The 18,246-nt window shown below is 44.8% G+C and overlaps 1 protein-coding gene across 1 annotated transcript in view; it reads left to right on the top strand.

Moving 5' to 3' along the window:
* Positions 1-18,246, top strand: part of LOC113409498 (probable C-mannosyltransferase DPY19L1) — a 102,130-nt gene that overhangs the window by 72,251 nt on the left and 11,633 nt on the right. The window contains exon 19 of the mRNA XM_026663487.2: positions 1,030-1,149. Coding sequence (XP_026519272.1) covers positions 1,030-1,149 — 120 coding nt within the window. The remainder of the gene's footprint in view (positions 1-1,029; positions 1,150-18,246) is intronic.

The following is an 18,246-nucleotide window of genomic DNA, read 5'->3' as shown; positions in this document are numbered from 1 at the left end:
CACACACACACACACACACACACACACACACACACACACACACACACGGTGTGTGTCTCTGTCTGCCATGCTGTCTCCCCTCCCTCCATTCCTGCTGCCTTGTAGAGTGTGAGGCTACATGAACAACAATGGGTTAACCCTTGAGGGCTCAGCCAAAAGCTAGTTCATCATTTAGCAGTAAGGCATTCCCTGGGAAATAGTCCACCCTCTGACTTCACCGCCTCAACCAAGCTTCACAACCATCATCGCTGTGTACAGTATTAAATTGTTTGTTTAAAACTTATACTCTGTCTGTGTGTGTGTGTGTGTGTGTGTGTGTATATATATATGTGTATATAAAAAAATATAATATAATTTCCCTGGAACCTAACCCCCCCATTTACATTAATTCTTATGGGGAAATTGGATTCACTTAACATCGTTTCGCTTAAAGTCACATTTTTCAGGAACATAACTGCAACGTTAAGCGAGGAGTTACTGTATGTTAAATAGCTAAGCCTCTTCCTGCCTGTGAGGTAGGAGATGGCCATACAGGGAACATTACATCTATCATTGCCTGCCTGCCTTGCAGTTTGCCCTCCTGTATATCCAGCCATCTCTCCAGCTAGCCCTTCTATGCTGCTTTTCCTCTGGGGTGACCAGATGTCCCAATTTTATAGGGACAGTCGCAATTTTTTGGGCTTTTTCTTATATAGGCACCTATTACCCCCCACAACCTGTCCTGATTTTTCACACTTGCTATCTGGTCACCCAATTTTCCGGCTTCCTTTCTCTATCCATATGTAAGCATACTTTAAAAAAAAACAAAAAACAAAACAAAAAACCTCACAATCCTCAGGGAGGATGAGTAAAAAAACCTACTTAACCATTGCCGTTGCTTAAATTTGGAAGATTATTTTACATTGCAATACAGAAAAACTCTCTTAAATAAGTTTTGTATTTTTCAAAATGTATTTTGAATATCAAATGAAAATGTATCAAAATGTTAGCTTATGCTTTTGTGTATGTGGTTGTTTTTTTGTTTGGCAGCTGGTATACCATGCATTGCAGCTATTGGCATATACTGTACTTGGTATTTTAATTATGAGACTGAAACTGTTTCTGACACCTCACTTATGCGTTATGGCTTCCTTGGTTTGTTCAAAACAGGTAAGATGTTCTTTAACCCTGCAATTCTCTCAACCCTTAATGTTACCGTAACACATTGTTCTCTGAACTCTTATCCAAAATTATATAAACTGCTCTATTATTGTTCATAACTGCTAAATCTTTTAACTATAATATTTATTAGTTAAAAGGAAAACACAAGTTCATTTAAAAAATCAGCATTCCATTTATAGTATTACAATTAAAACAAACACTTGGAATACTGTAACTACAGCATAAGTCTGTCTTATTGTGCCTTGTACTGAGCTTAGTTATAGGACAGCACATTTTGCTTTTAATTGTACATTTCATTGCTATTACTGGTTTTGTATCACTCTAATTTTATCAAAAATTAATGTTGGTGTATAATCACATTCCCTTTTTCCCTGTTAGATTCATTGCCTACATATCTATTCTCAGTGTAAGTTTAGTTTTAGATAGGCTTGAATGTTGAAAGCATATTCTTGCTTTGAAGTTGAACTGGGATGCAAAATGAAGATAAGATTTTTCTAGTTTTAAATCACCTATAATGGAAAAGCAGACCAGACTTCTTCAGATGTGGAATATTTGTTGGAACTGGCTATTCAGACAAATATTCTACATTTTTGAAGGGTGATCCTCACACCCAGAATACAGATTGTCTTTAGAACCGGAGCTAAATATCTTCACTGAGTATACTTGAGCCTCTCTCAGTTCCTTGTGCTGACCAGAGTGCACGCTCCCTCCCTCACAACTCCTGTGTGTGATTGGACTGCACATGTGCCATTTCCATAGAACAACTAAAGATGCCCCAGCTCCTCACAGCTTCTGTATGTAACAGGACTGCACATACACCAGCCCCACAGAGTGACAGAATATACTTCAGCGCATGGCAGCAGGGTCAAAGCCAGACTTTCCCAGTAATGTCTGCTCCCAGTGCTCTGGGCTGGGCACTGGAACTAAGAATGGAGTGTCTGTGCCCCCTGTCCTATCAATGTCCCCCCTGTGGGCACTCAGGCAGTGTGGAGAAGGAAGCTGGTCTGATTCAAATGCAGAAGGGACAAAAGCCAGACTGGGGGATGGAAAGGAATAGGAGTCTGGAACTAAGGGTGGTGGAGGAAGAGCAACTGTGACTGGGAGTTGGAAGGGAGAGACTAGGACTGTTCTGGCAAGGAGACTGGAAGGAGGGTGGGATCGAAGTCTACCTGAATAAAGATTGAACTGCTTGTGAGTCACCAGAAGTGGAATGCACATGTGCAGTCACTCAAATCTGTGGGGGAGGGGGATCGTAATGGGCAGAGAAGATGGATCTGAAAAAGTGTTGGGGTGCAGGGGGAGAACTGGGATTTGCTGGGTGAAGAAACTGGGACTTGGATGTGAACCCTGAGTAGTGGAGGCAGGGTCTAGGATAGACAAAGAGAATAGGATTAGAGCAAGGAGGTGAGGTGGGAAAGGGAAAGGTGGGAGCAGATAGGGCAGGGAAGGCATCAAGCTTGAGGGAAACAGGTAGAAGAGTCTGTGCCCATTAAAGCACACTCATTTCCAGAGCCTGCAATGGAACCCACGTTTCCTGAATCTCACCATTCCACTGCTGTAAGCAAATATATGTGAAACGTACTGGCAAAGTGTGTGTCTTCTCCCGCTGTAGTGCTGGTCAATGTAGTGATTAACAACCTAACTATTTTTATCAGTTTCTCTCTCAGCTTAAGTGCCAGAAGTCTGTGTAGTGGATCTACATGTTCCAACCCTGCTGATAAACCACATGGGTGTCAGTATGGTATCACATTTGGAATATTTCTTTCAGTTTGTTTTTTTAGGAAACCTAGGCAATTAAACAGTAAAAAACTGTTAAAAGAACGTTATTCAGGTTTCAAAGTCAATCTCTCAATTAAGAAGTGCCAGTATTAAGGTTGCTTATAATTTTAATTCAGCCCAATTGTGCACATGCATTATGATAGTCTTCTTTTTTGCATGATTGCACATGTCCATTCCACTTCAGGTGTGTGCGTTCCCACACAATCTGTAGATATCTAGTTGTTGTCAGAGATTTTTTCCCTCAGCAGTGCCCATCGGGGCAGCACAGGTGACTTCTGTTCCTTCATGCTGCTGTGCAATGGTATAAAGGACGGAGCCATCCCCAACCCCATCAGTTTCTTCTTACCATCCGTGATGGTTGTTGGAGAGTGTGGTCTTATTATCACAAGTCTTTTCCTTGGTTTAGTAGTTTATAGTGTTAGGTAGTTATAGAAGTACCCATTCCTGGGTACTGCTACCTCTGCCGGGGCATGACTCAGTCACTGGGTTTTAAGCCCTGCCATTCCTGCAAGAAACCAGTTCCAGTGAGTGACCCACACTCCAGTTGCCTCAAGTGTCTTGGGGAGAGTCAGGTCCATGTTTTGGTGCCTACCTTGCAAGGATTTTGAGCCAAGAAGGACATGGAGGCCAGGCTTAAGTTTCTGCTACACTCATCCTCAGAGCCGTCTCACTCATAGTGGGTACCAAACACATCTGCATCCATCAGAAGTGCTTGTGGTTTTGCTAATTCTTGGGTCCATACTCCTTCCCCAATACTGAGAAAGAGGCACGGAAAGATGGCATCTAATCTCAACAGGGCTGTGCCAGAGTCAATGGTCCTGCCAGAGCAAATGACTGCTTTGGAGAATGCAGTGTCTCAGCATCTAGAGATGATGCCAAGTTTGAACATGTGGTCCTTCCATCTGAGGGTGGGATCGAAGTCTACCTGAATAAAGATTGAACTGCTTGTGAGTCACCAGAAGTGGAATGCACATGTGCAGTCACTCAAAGAAGAAACAGTTACTAACCTGTTCCCTAACTGTTGTTCTTTGAGATGTGTTGCATGTGTCCATTCTACCACCAGCCCTTCTGTATCAGAGTCTGTCCGGTAAGAAGGACTTGGAGAGAGGTTGGAGCAGCTCCACACTTTATACCATCACGCAGCAGCATGAGAGTAGCAGAGGGCACGTGTGCCACCCCAACAGGTACCGCTGAGGGAAAAATCTCCAACAGCTGTGCATTGGGCATGCACGCAGCTGAAGTGGAATGGGCATGTGCCACACATCTCAAAGAACAACAGTTATGGAACAGGTTAGTAACTGTTACTTATTTTGTGTTCTTTCCCTTCCTGCATTCCCTTGCCTTGTTCAGTAAACAGGATAGACCTGCTCTGGGAGTTGTGTAGAAAAGGAGGTTGTTGTCTGTAAGACCCTTGCCTTGTTTGTTGCTAAAGTTGGAAGATGTGTAGTAAATGAGTCAAGGGATTGCAGGAAGATAAAAGATGATCTTGTGATTAAACCACGAAAAATTAGGTCCTACTCTCAAATTGGGCACCCAAAATGAGTGCAAAGTTTTGATCTCAATCTCTCTTTGCCTCTGTTCTGCATCTGTAATGTGCACTGGCAACATAATGGTTTTAGGTTGGTTTTTTTTGAGTAATAGTATTTTAACAAAACTTCCATTAAGATTCTCAAAATAGACATTCTAAAACTGTATCTTCAGGGGTCTGTAAATTAGCAATGAAAATGTCAGTGTATTGTAATTTGACATAAAAGTTGCCCTTTGAACCAGGAAAGCAATAAAATAAATGTTTAGTCTTGTTTTTTTTTCCTCTCTTCCTACTTCTAATGTGCCCATCATTGTGATATGTAGGTGGTGGTTAAAACATTGGTTCATAGTGAATTCTGTACAAAATAGGCCTAAATTCTTCTTCATTCTTCCCTTATTTTAGTTGTTGATTTCTGTTACCCAGGAGAAGGCGGTTGGGCTCTTCTGCTACTTTGTTATTGTTGGAAAGCCTGTGTAAACAGTTGGATCTTTGTATCTTGCTCAAATCTTGACAAGACTAGAACTCTGCCATTAGAGCATAGGAAATGTGTGCCACAGTTTAGGACCTTCTGCTACACCTTAACCCAGAGTGCAACTCAGGGGCTCGTCTGCTGTAGACCTCTGGTCAATCATAACTGCTCTGGTAGGTCATGAAGGGAGACACGGTCTCAGAAAGAGAAAAAACAGTACTTTGAAATGGATCAAGAGTTGAATGAGGAGCTATTTAGGGTGCAAAGTACTGGTGATATATGGACTCTTTAGTCTTTTTGATTCAGTAGGTGAGCTAGTTGAAGTTTTCATATGATAGTTGCCTTCAGTATTAGAGCGAGGGAATGGCAGTAATTCAGCCTGGATCATTGTGGGTTATGTTACTTTACCAGAACAAAGATCTCCTTGTCAGTTGAAATGAAAGATAGTGTTTCTGATGCCATTTGGATATTCAGGAGCAATGAGTCCAGCAGGAACACCTCCATGCCTTCACTTGTTTGAACATTGGGGGGATGAGTTTAATAGTATCTTATCATTAATATCAACAGCTTTCTGCGATTTAGTTTATGCCGGTGGCTTTCATCCAGTTCCAACTTCCTTTGAGCACCGAGACAGCTGGGAGCTAGCATTGTTTGCACTAGATAAGATGTGCCTGTAGAGATGTGTCATCAGTTTATTGATGTTGTCAATTACTGTTTCCTTCACTGGTAATAGTAAGAATGAACCCTGCAATGCTCCACAGGTGGTGAGAACCATCAAGCAGCTGCCCATCATGACCATCTGGGATCTGTTGGAGAAGAATGAATGAAGCCAGCAATGCAACCCTGTCAGCTTTTTACGTTTTTCTTTTTTTTTCTTTTTTTTAAAAATCTCATGGTTGGCGAAAAGACCAAGGGGTTATTTATTCATAAGAGTACAAAAACATTTTTGTAGAATCATCTTCCCCCACTTTCCCAAAAACTTAAAAATGGAGACAAAATTCATGACATAAGATTTTTTCATAATTTTTTTTAACTCTGCAAGTGCCTAGTATATTACATTCTACCCTTTTCTTTCCTTATGTACAGTTCATACATTTGATAAAATTATGAACAACCTCTTAAAAAAAAAAAAGTAGCAGCATAAGAAGAAAGAGTTCAGATACATGAAGGAGACCAAGAGAAATTGGAGTTAGGCGGGAAAATAGCTATTAAAGCCATAAAAATAGGGTACATATTGTTTCTTTGGAATGTAGTATTTCATTTTACACGTAAACAGTGTCCAATCAGTTAGGACTTCCTTTTTCTTAAGTCCACACTCTATACAAAGAGTGCTATTTTTCTTTGGCAGATTCACAGGAATAGTTTTTGGTCTTACTGTTCCATAACTTTAAGAAATTATTAACAGATCTGTTTAAATTAGGGCTGTCAAGCTATTAAAAAAATTAATCACAATCGCATGAATAAAAAAATTAATCGCGTTAAACAATAATGAAATACTATTTATTTAAATATTTTTGGATGTTTTCTACGTTTTCAAATATATTGATTTCAGTTACAACACAGAATACAGAGAGTATAGTGCTCACTTCATATTTTTGTTTACAAATATTTGCACTGTAAAAACAAAAGAAATAGTATTTTTCAATTCACCTCATACAAGTACTGTAGTGCAATCTCTTTATCATGAAAGTTGAACTTACAAATGTAGAATTATGTACAAAAAATAACTGCACTGAAAAATAAAACCATGTAAACCATTAGAGCCTACAAGTCCACTCAGTCCTACTTCAGCCAATCACTCAGACAGACTTGGTTACAATTTGCAGGAGATAATGCTGCCCTCTTTTTGTTTACATCACCTGAAAGCGAGAACAGGCATTTGCATAGCACTGTTGTAGCCGGCCACGCAAGATATTTCCGTGTCAGATGCGCTAAAGATTCATATGTCCCTTCATCTTCAACCACCATTCCATACGACATGTGTCCATGCTGATGATGTATTCTGCTCAATAACGATCCAAAGCAGTCCGTACCGACGCATGTTCATTTTCATCATCTGAGTCAGATGCCACCAGCAGAAGGTTGATTTTCTTTTTTGGTGGTTCAGGTTCTGTAGTTTCCGCATCTGAGTGTTGCTCTTTTAAGACTTCTGAAAGCATGCTCCACACCTTGTCCCTCTCAGATTTTGGAAGGCACTTCTGATTCTTAAACCTTGGGTCGAGTGCTGTAGCTATTTTTAGAAATTCCACATTGGTATCTTCTTTGCGTTTTGTCAAATCTGCTGTGAAAGTGTTCTTAAAACAAACGTGCTGGGTCATCATCCAAGACTGCTGTTACATGAATTATATGGCAGAATGCGGGTAAAATAGAGCCGAAGACATATAGTTCTCCCCCAAGGAGTTCAGTCACAAATTTAATTAATGCATTATTTTTTAACGAGCATCATCAGCATGAAAGCATGTCCTCCCGAAGCATGAAAGGGCATACAACTGTTTAGCATATCTGGCATGTAAATACCTTGCGACACCGGCTACAAAAGTGCCACGCAAATGCCCATTCTCACTTTCAGGTGACATTGTAAATAAGAAGCAGGCAGCACATCTCCTGTAAATGTAAACTTGTTTGTCTTAGTGATTGGCTGAACAAAAGTAGGACTGAGTGGACTTGTAGGCTCTAAAGTTTTACATTGTTTTGTTTTTGAGAGCAGTTATGTAACAAAAAAAATCTACATTTATACGTCGCACTTTCATGATAGAGATTGCACTACAGTACTTGTATGAGGTGAATTGAAAAATATTTTTTTATCATTTTTACAGTGCAAATATTTGTAATAGAATATAAAGTGAACCGTGCTCACTTTATATTGTGTTATAATAGAAATCAATATATTTGAAAATGTAAAAAAATATCTGAAAATATTTAATAAATTTCAACTGGTATTCTATTGTTTAACAGTGCAATTAATTTTTTAAATCATGATTAATTTTTTTGAGTTAATCGCATTAGTTAACTGCGATTAATTGACAGCCCTAGTTTAAATTAGTCTTTTTCCTTCAGCTGTTAGCTAAATGTTTGTGCTCTGCAAATTTAATTAAACTATAGCAAAACAGATATTTTAGACAAACTTGTGCATGGCTTTCAATTTTCTATATTTTTCAATTCACTTCTAAGCCTTGCTCTCACAAGGTATGCTCCATGTCTTTCTTATTTAAAGTAGATGAGAACAGAGTACACTGAAGTTGAAAGCTTAGGTATTGCTGTTTGTAACTGGTAACTAATATTGCAGTGTGTTACAATTTAATTACCAAGCAAGTATTCCTGAATTTTAAACATGGGTATAGATTTGGTTTCATAATACTAAAAGTATGTGCATTTCAGTGAACGTTATCTATAAATGCAAAGTGACCTCTGTTGCATAGAATGTTTATCATCACAGGATATGAAACTTGGTAATTGAGTCTTACTTTTCAGTGCTTAACTGAAATATGTTTATATTGCTTATAGCATCCAAACTAGAAATTTGCAGAGAATTCTAAGAATGTATCATTAGGTGTAATATCTTTTAAGTTAACAAAAACACTAAATGCATAATCTTGCATATACCATATAGCTTTATGTCCTGGCGTTTCTTTTTTAAACAGTGGAAGTTGAGATTCTTAAACTAATAAATTAACTGTTTCGTAATTAATATATTTTCTTCTTCGAGTACTTGCTCATATCGATTCCAATTAGGTGTGTGCGTGCCGTGTGCACGATCATCGGAGAAGTTTTACCATAGCAACACCCGGTGGCTCGGCTGTGGAGCCCCCTGGAGTGGCGCCTTCATGGCGCTAGATATATACCCCAGCCGACTCAGCGCCCCCTCAGTTCCTTCTTACCGGAACTGTCCTAGCTGTCCTCCACTCTCACTAGCTTTTACTTCCCGGTTTAGATATTGTTGTAGTTATATAGTTATAGATTTAGTGTAGTACAGTAGTTGTTAGTTATAGATTTAAGTTTATAAGTGAAGTTAGCGGGCTGGAAGGGGTCCCTCCCCCCCTTCCTCCCAGCGTGCCGCCCGGGCTCCTGCCCAAGGCTCTGGGCTTTAAGCCGTGCTCAGCCTGGTTCGAAGCCTATGCCAACATAAATCCCCACGACTCTTGCTTAAAGTGCCTCGGGGAGTCTCACCAGACCAAAAAGTGCATGATCTGTAAGGCTTTCAGGCCTCGAATCAAAAAGGAGCGGGACTTTAGACTCAAACAGCTCCTTATGGAGGCGGCCCTCAGCCTGGACCCTCCTTCGGCACGCCAAGTTCTGGCATCGAGTGCCTCAGTGCGCAGTGCTCCGGTGGCGACTTCCAGTACTGCACCGTGAGGAGACGCAGATAGAGTCCCACGGCACCGGCCTTCGCCGGCACCACATCCTCCGCAAACACCTCAGCGCCGGTCCCTGTCCCCAGGTCAGAAGAGACCTTGCAAACCGGAGGGGGCTGCCTCCCAACAACAGGCATCGGCACCCCCCTTACCAACCTCGGATGCGCGTCCGGGACCGGAACAACCAAGCATACAGGCGCTGATATTGACACCGTTGAGTCCGGCAGAAGGGCCGTTGAGTTCGGCGCGGACTGGCTCCCCGACCTGCACCGTGGTTGAGCCCCATCTTCCATCAACGCCGGAGACGTTTGCAACGGCGAGGGACCTCATTGCCCTTACAGAACCGGCACCGACTCAGGCTACGGTACCGCATCCCACCCGTGCGGTGCAGTCTAGGGGCAAGCCAGCCCTCTTACGTCCACCATCTCCAAGGGTGGACTCTCAGCACCACTCCCGATCTAGGAGTAGGTCCCAGTGCCACTCGCAGTCCCGGCACCATTCTCTATCACGGCACCGGTTGTACTTGCGGCCCAGATCTTCCTCCCGGTACCGTTCCGCCTCGGTACCGTTCGGACTCCCGACGCTGCTCCCGGCACCGGTCAGAGCGCCGATCCCGCTCGAGAAGCCGCTCCCGGCACCGCTCCCGCAGACGGTCTTCATGGCGATCCAGGTCTGGATCTCGGTACTGGCATGACCATCGGCACTGTTCTCGATCCCGGTACTGCTCCCCGGCACCGCATAGAGACCGCTCTCCTGTGGGCCAGCACCATTCGGCACCGTTCCCAGCGGAGTCAATGTACGTACGCTCGGCACCGCCCTAGCCCTCACGATCCGCCTCACGCTCTTCCCAGTCGGACGGCGCCTCACGCTCAGCCTATCCCGCACTGGGCCAAGCAGCGGACAACCTGGGTCACTGGCAGGATGAGGCCGAAGACCCTAGCCAGGAGCCTGCACAGTGGACTTTCTGGACCCCGTGGGCATACCACCAAGCCCAAGGGGTTCCACCTGCAGCCTCCCGCTCAGCACATTCAGAGCCCCGAGTACTGGAGGCCACCATCAGTCGTCCCCCCTCCCGGGGGGTATGGAGGCGCCTGCTCCCACTCCTGTGCAAGCCCCAGGCCCCTGTACAATTGATCCTGAACATCAGGACCCCTCACAATTGGACCCACCACAGGATCCATTAGCCCCGGTAGCATCTTCTTCATCTTCTCCAAATGAGGCGGTGGCGGGGACAACGACCTCGGGTCCCCCCCCGATAGATCTAAGTGCTCACCAAGACCTTTTACGTAGGGTGGCACGTAACATGGACCTCCAAGCAGCGGAGATAGTGGAGTTGGAGGACCCGGTGGTGAGCATCCTTTCAGCTGACGCCCTATCCCAGGGGCGTTGCCCATCATCCGCACCATTCAGGCTAACGCTTAGACAGTATGGCAGACCCCTGCCTCTATCCCACCTACTGCCAGAGGGGTGGAGAGGAAATACTTTGTTCCCTCTAAGGAGTATGAATACCTGTATACTCACCCTCAGGCGTGTTCACTGGCGGTGTCCTCAGTGAACGCAAGGGAACGACATGGTCAACAGGCCGCAGCGCCCAAATCTAAAGATGCCAAGCGCTTCGATTTGTTTGGACGCAAAATTTACTCACCGGGGGGCCTACAGCTCAGAGCCGCAAACCAACAGGCATTCTTGAGCTGCTATGATTATAACTCGTGGAACTCCATGGGTAAATTTAAGGAGTTGATTCCACGAGAGTCCAGGGATGAGTTCGGGGCTTTAGTGGAAGAGGGCAAAAAGGTGGCTAGGACCTCCTTACAGGCCTCTCTTGATGTAGTGGACTCTGCTGCTAGGACCCTGGCGTCGGGCATAGCTATGCGACGCATCTCCTGGCTTCAGGTGTCTGGCTTACCATCAGAACTGCAACAGGCCCTGCAGGATCTACCATTTGATGGGCAGGGCCTGTTCTCGGACAAAACGGACTCTCAGTTACAGAGCCTAAAAGACTCCAGAACCATCGTGCGCTCCCTGGGGATGCATGTCCCAGTTACCCAGCGCAGGCCCTTTAGACCACAGCCTCAAAGGTTCTACCCTCCCCCTCGTCCAAGCAGGGCCGGCTCCAGGCACCAGCTTAACAAGCAGGTGCTTGGGGTGGCCAAGGGAGAGGGGCGGCACCTGCGGCAATTCGGGGGCGGCAGGTCCCTCACTCCCTCTAGGAGCAAAGGACCTGCCGCTGAACTGCCGCCGCCGATCGCGGCTTTTTTTTTTTTTTCCAAGTGTTGCCGCCGTAATCGCGATCGCGGTTTTTTTTTTTTTTTCCAGAAATGCTGGAGCCGGCCCTGCGTCCAAGGCAAGACTTTTACAGATGACGTGGACAAGGTGGTCGAAGGAGATCCACCGGCCACCAACCCGGTCAGAACCAAGGCCCTCCTAAACCATCGTCAGGGCCCAGGCAAAATTTTTGAAGGTGCGCCCGAGGACGGGCTTCGACCCATATTAGATCTGCGCGGACTCAACAAATTCCTGGTAAAGTTGAAGTTCTGCATGGTCTCATTGGGGACCATTATTCCTTCCCTGGATCCTGGAGACTGATATGCCATCCTCGACATGAAGGACGCGTATTTTCACATAGCGATTTACCCTCCACACAGGCGCTTCCTTCGCTTTGTGGTAAACCACGAACATTACCAATTTGCTGTCCTTCCCTTCGGACTGTCCACGGCTCCAAGAGTGTTCACCAAATGTATGGCTGTTGTGGCAGCCTACCTTCGTTGACAACGGATACAGGTGTTCCCGTATCTCGACGACTGGTTCATTTGGGGCCACACCAGGGAAGAAGTGCAATCCCACGTCCAACTCATTCTGCACACCTTCCGCAAGCTGAGCATCTTACTCAACAGAGAGAAGTCAACTCTGGAACCAACCCAGAGAATAGAGTTTATCGGGGCAGTCTTAGACTCCAGACTCCCCAGCGCTCTCCTGCCGGACACTCGTTTTCAGACTATGGCAAACATCATCCGCAGCCTCCAAAGCTTCCCAACTTCCACGGTAAGGACTTGCCTCTGCCTTCTGGGGCACATGGCGTCATGCACTTATGTAACCAGGCATACCAGACTTCGGCTCCGCCCGCTGCAGGCCTGGGTATCAACAGTGTATCGTCCGGGTCGGGACAGCCTGGACATGGTGGTCACGGTTCCGGAGTCGGTCTTGTCCTCCTTCAGCTGGTGGCTGAGCCACACAGTCGGTGTGCGAAGGGGTACCATTTCACGCCCCACAACCTTCCTTATACCTTGTCACAGATGCATCATCTCTGGGCTGGGGCGCCCATATTGGGGAACACCAGACGCAGGGCCTTTGGACCACATCCGAAATAACTCTGCACATCAATGTACGAGAACTGATGGCAGTACGCCTAGTGTGTCAGGTGTTTCGCGGTCTTCTACATGGCCGTTGTGTGGCAGTCCTCACAGACAACAACACGGCCATGTTCTACATCAACAAGCAAGGGGGAGCCCGGTCGTTCCCCCATCCCAGGAGGCCATTCGCCTGTGGGAGTTTTGCATAGCCCACTTGATACATCTGATGGTGTCGTTTCTCCCAGGAGTCCAGAACACGCTGGCAGACTATCCCAGCAGGTCATTCCAAACTCACGAGTGGTTGATTCGTCCAGATATCAACCACTCCATCTTCCGGAGGTGGGCATTTCCCCAGATCGACCTATTCGCCTCGCGTATCAATCGGAAGTGCCAAGTGTTCTGTTCTCTCCAAGGGCACTCTCAGGGCTCCCTGTCAGATGCTTCTCTACTGCCGTGGAAAGACCAGCTGTTCTACGCCTTCCCTCCATTCCCGCTGGTCCACAGGGTCCTGCTCAAACTGCGCAGGGACAAGGCATGCATGATTCTGGTCGTTCCAGCATGGCCAAGGCAGCACTGGTACACCACACTCCTGGAGTTGTCGGTAGAGCCTCCGATCACGCTCCCACTGTGGCCGGACCTGATCTCCCAGGACCACGGACGACTCTGTCACCCTGACCTGCAATCGCTCCACCTTACAGTGTGGATGCTGCATGGTTAACTCGGGCGGAGTTACTCTGCTCACAATCCGTGCAGCAGGTTCTGTTAGGCAGCAGGAAACCCTCCACACTGGCAACCTACTTAGCCAAATGGAAGCGCTTCTCCTGTTGGTGCAAGCAGCACGCCACGCCCCCCTTGCAGGCGTCGATACCACTTATACTGGACTATCTCCTATCCCTAAAGTAGCAAGGCCTGGCGATATCATCTGTCAGGGTGCACCTGGCAGCTATCTCGACGTTCCATCCAGGAGAACATGCTTCCTCGGTCTTCTCTAACCCGATGGTCGTCAGATTCCTAAAGGGCTTAGATTGCCTATACCCACAACTGTGTCAACCGGTCCCAGCGTGGGACCTTAACCTGGTCCTCTCCAGGCTCACGGGGCCCCCGTTCAAGCCAATGGCTACCTGCTAACTCCTTTACCTATCTTGGAAGATAGCCTTCCTTGTAGCCATCACTTCAGCAAGGCTGAAATCAGAGCCCTCACGTCGGAACCTCCGTATACAGTCTTCCATAAAGACAAGGTGCAGCTTCGCCCCCACCCTGCCTTTCTCCCCAAGGTGGTATCAGCTTTTCATGTGAACCAGGATATCTTCCTCCCGGTCTTCCACCCTAAGCTGCACGCTACGCGGCAAGATCAACGTATGCACTCTCTGGATGTGCGCAGGGCCCTCGCATTCTATATCGAGCATACGAAGCCATTTAGGAAGACGACTCAACTCTTCGTTGCAGTGGCTGACCGGATGAAAGGCCTACCAGTCTCCTCGCAACGTATCTCCTCTTGGATCACGTCCTGTATTCGTGCTTGCTACGACTTGGCCGGTGTCACGACGCCACGCCTCACCGCCCACTCCACGAGGGCTCAAGCCTCCTCGACCGCTTTCTTGGCCCAGGTTTCAATCCATGAGATCTGTAGAGCGGCGGTTTGGTCATCCGTTCATACCTTTGCCGCTCACTACGCGTTAGTACAGCAGTCTAGAGAGTATGCTGCATTTGGCTCAGCGGTTCTGCACTCAGCGATGTTTCACTCTGACCCCACCGCCTAGGTAAGGCTTGGGAGTCACCTAATTGGAATCGATATGAGCAAGCACTCGAAGAAGAAAAAACGGTTACTCACCTTTGTAACTGTTCTTCGAGATGTGTTGCTCATATCCATTCCAAACCCGCCCTCCTTCCCCACTGTCGGAGTAGCTGGCAAGAAGGAACTGAGGGGGCGCTGGGTCGGCTGGGGTATATATCCAGCGCCATGAAGGCGCCACTCCAGGGGGCTCCACAGCCAACCCACCGGGCGTTGCTAGGGTAAAAATTCTCCGACGATCGTGCACGCGGCATGCACACACCTAATTGGAATGGATATGAGCAACACATCTCGAAGATCAACAGTTACAAAGGTGAGTAACCGTTTTTTGCTTTAACTATACATTGCTCATCTGCATTATCCAGTTTTGAGCATAAGAACTATGATCCTGATCGGACCCCATCAGATTGCATATATTGCTTCTCTGGTTGTTTTCAGATTGACTAATTGAATAATTTAGCTATTTGCATATCAATTTGAGGTCCAAATACTACTCTCTCTAATGTTCTGGATAAGTGAGAAGTTGAAATAGTCAAAATTTTATCCACTCATCAATTTAATTTGAAACCAGTGTTGCAACATGTGGGGGGAAAGCATTATGGCAAACCTTCCATTTTTATAGTTAGTATGCATAAAATGTTAACTTTTGCAGAGTAAGTATAAAACCTTTCATTAATTAAAAGGTCCAAGGTACTTGCATATTCCATTTATTGTATTTACACATTCAGGATAGGGTACTGGGGCTTAGTACTTAAGTCTGACACATGGAGTCTAGCTTCTTCCTAGATCATTTTTCTCATGCATCAAGAGGAGGAAAAATCTTTGATAATTTAACCCTTAGAACATTTTACCTAATTTGAAGGTGGGTGGCACCTGGAATATGTGGGCCAGATTCTCTGTTCCTGGCCTGGCTTCTTTGCGCTGTTCCTGTGACACAAAGGGGGCTGCACATCTGATACATGTAGGGGACTCCACAGATGGCATTAAATCTGGTGTTGACAGAAAAGATTATGGATAACATGCCTTACACTGACTGGAATGGCCCTAGGAGCTCCTGCATCCAGCATAGATTAGAGCAGACATGAGGTTGCCCTAGCTTACACAAAGGGGATGAGAAGACCTCTCACTACCTCCAGGACCAAGGAAGTGTAAAAGTGGCTTTCATTCTGCCCCATTGTGTTCTCAGCCAAGAATAGCTCAGACAGACTCAAGAATTGGGCTGTATATGTATAAAAAGGACCGGAAGGAATAACTGCTTTTTGGGCTGACTAGGATTAGAGGGGAGTCAGGACTAAGTGATTGTCCAGACTTGTCTAGAATAAGGTTCTGGGAGGATTTGATATCTGTGGGATGGATGTCAGGATTAAGCAGTTATGCAAGTGGTAAGGGTGAAAACAGCTTACAAAGATTTAGGAACGTAAATCAGAACAGCAAGGGATCTGGACCATCTAATCTAGTCCCCAAGACAAGCCAGTAAGAGGGAGATTGTCAGTGAAGATAAAACCTCAAAGGTGGGGGGGGGGGTTACAGTGAGATAACTAATACATGATAGTTATCTTGCTGTAAACTCCTAAGCAGAAACAAGACAGTTGTTGTTTTTGCTGTGAAATAGCTAGGCGAGGTCAGCACTATAACCCCATCCATGGTTGACCTCATCTAGGTTACCTCATGGTAAAACTACAATCCTTGTCGCCACTAAGAGTTTTACAGCATGATAGCTAACACACACAAGTTATCCTTGCAGTAAAACCACCTTTTTTTGTCTGAGAATACACAGCCTGAGACTGGGCATCTGTGGAATGGGATTAGTTCTGCAGCTGGCTGTTTTTCTTTCAGGCCATCACATGGATGATTATACCCTTCATAATCAAACAGCACAGTTTGCTCAGTGCAGCATCTTGCGGGGCGGAACACATTGATGATAAAGCTGATGTTGTTTGTGTGTGTTTGCTCTCTAAATTAGGAGGAATTACTCCATCCTAAGTGGAACTTTAAAAATTAGCAGAAAACATTCTGACGGACTTGAAAATTAAGAAAATGTTCCTTGCAAACATTTAAAGATTTATTTGGCGGAGCATATTTGTGAACCATGTACCACATGAGAATCATCCTAATCTAGTCACAACCTCATATAAAAGGAGATGCTTTTGTTGCATTTTATGCATGTTCAATCACTTTGGGTTGTGCATATGTACAAAATACTGTTAATTTTATCAAGTTTTTATAGAACCGTTATGGGACTGTGGTTTTTCTTCACCTGAAAAGCAGCAAACTAACTAAGGAGTTTAAATGTTCTAACACATTCTCACTTAAACTGAGATTGCCATGTACTGTTAGTATATCTGCCAAAAAGCTGCCAACTGCTAAAACACATCAGCAGTCAAATTAATGGGTCAGCATCATATTATATTTATATAAAATGACATTTTAATTTTTAGAGACTAGTAGGATTATAAATGTCCATAAAATGGTTTTGTGGTATTCTGGCTTCTACAAATTGGGCTACTTTTGTTCTCTGTTGTAACCATGGGCCCCTCAGAGCCCTAAGAAAGTGACATAAGTTATGACCATCTAAATGTGGTTATAAAGTTTTTTTTCATCCTTCCAAATAGAAGTTTTTAATATTAAAACAATCATCCCAAGCACATATAACAAGCTCCTTATGCTACATCCATTCATCAGACTGCAGGTTGCTCCCTTTGGGTTATGTAGTGGTCTGATTAATGCCCAGATTTGTAGAGAAGCACTCAGGAGGAGAGAAGAAACAAGAAGCGTTGACGGCCCTTCTACCCCTGTGCTGCAACCACGCTGGGGCTAGGTACACTGTGTACAATGAATGTTCCAGACTAGTGTCTGGCTCTTCTGGGAGAAACAGTGGAGTGTATGTTGTATCCTGCAGAAGGATGGTGCTTTGGCCATGTTCCCTCTCTGCTGCCAGAGGCACTGTATTAAATAAAAATTAAAATACCGTTATCTCATATGGCACATGTTTAATTGATATTGCTGGCTTATTGGGAGGTCTTAATTGGAAATTAAATAATTTAGCCTAACAGTGATTGGTAATTCCTGCTGCTTTAATAGTACAGTAGTTACATAAATTCTGATTAACGGGAATGCATTTAGCTAGTGCCAAGCAGTTAAACTGTGTGTAACCAGGTGTCATAAGCATAAAGTGTAAACCCTTGCTTTTTTAATTCACAAATTGCCAGTAAAAATTAAGGGATATGTTTTGTGGGTACGTGGCGGGTTAGGTCAAGTGTGGCTGGGATAGGTTGTCCTTGATCAAGCCAAACAGTAGAGCAGTAAAAACAGAATTACAATTTCTCTCCACAGTACTCATTTTACTGACGTGCACACTTCAAAGTCTGCTTCAAACCACTTGCACTATTATTCAAACAAAGCCTATCTCTTTCAGTGTAGGAAAGGGAAAGAGTAGATGTGATGTAACAGTAAAGTTCTACCGCTAACTTTTGCCTTTCTGATTTGCTTGTAGGTTCTTAAAAAAAGTTGACTTATCCTGTATCTTTTTATGAAATACATTTAACATGACCAGAAATATACTGAACTGTCCATTTGACAAGAATATAAAATACTATATATGTGAGATTTAGAAGTTGACATTGCTGAATGAATCTTAACTGCTGCATTCCCTGACTTTATTTTCACTGCAAATTTAAGGTTGCATTAATGCATATTGTCTTATTTTATAGTATAAGAAAAGTAGGAGCAACTTACTACAATGGAGTCAACTTAAGTGAATATTTAAGGTCTTAATCCTACTCACTGAAGTTAATGGCAGAATTTCTATTGATGTC

This window comes from Terrapene carolina, unplaced genomic scaffold (genome assembly GCF_002925995.2).
Source record: "Terrapene carolina triunguis isolate 2854851 unplaced genomic scaffold, T_m_triunguis-2.0 Scaffold33715, whole genome shotgun sequence".
Taxonomy (NCBI): Eukaryota; Metazoa; Chordata; order Testudines; family Emydidae; genus Terrapene; species Terrapene triunguis.
The sequence above is the reverse complement of the archived record's forward strand: the minus strand, read 5'-3'. Positions and strand labels throughout refer to the sequence as shown.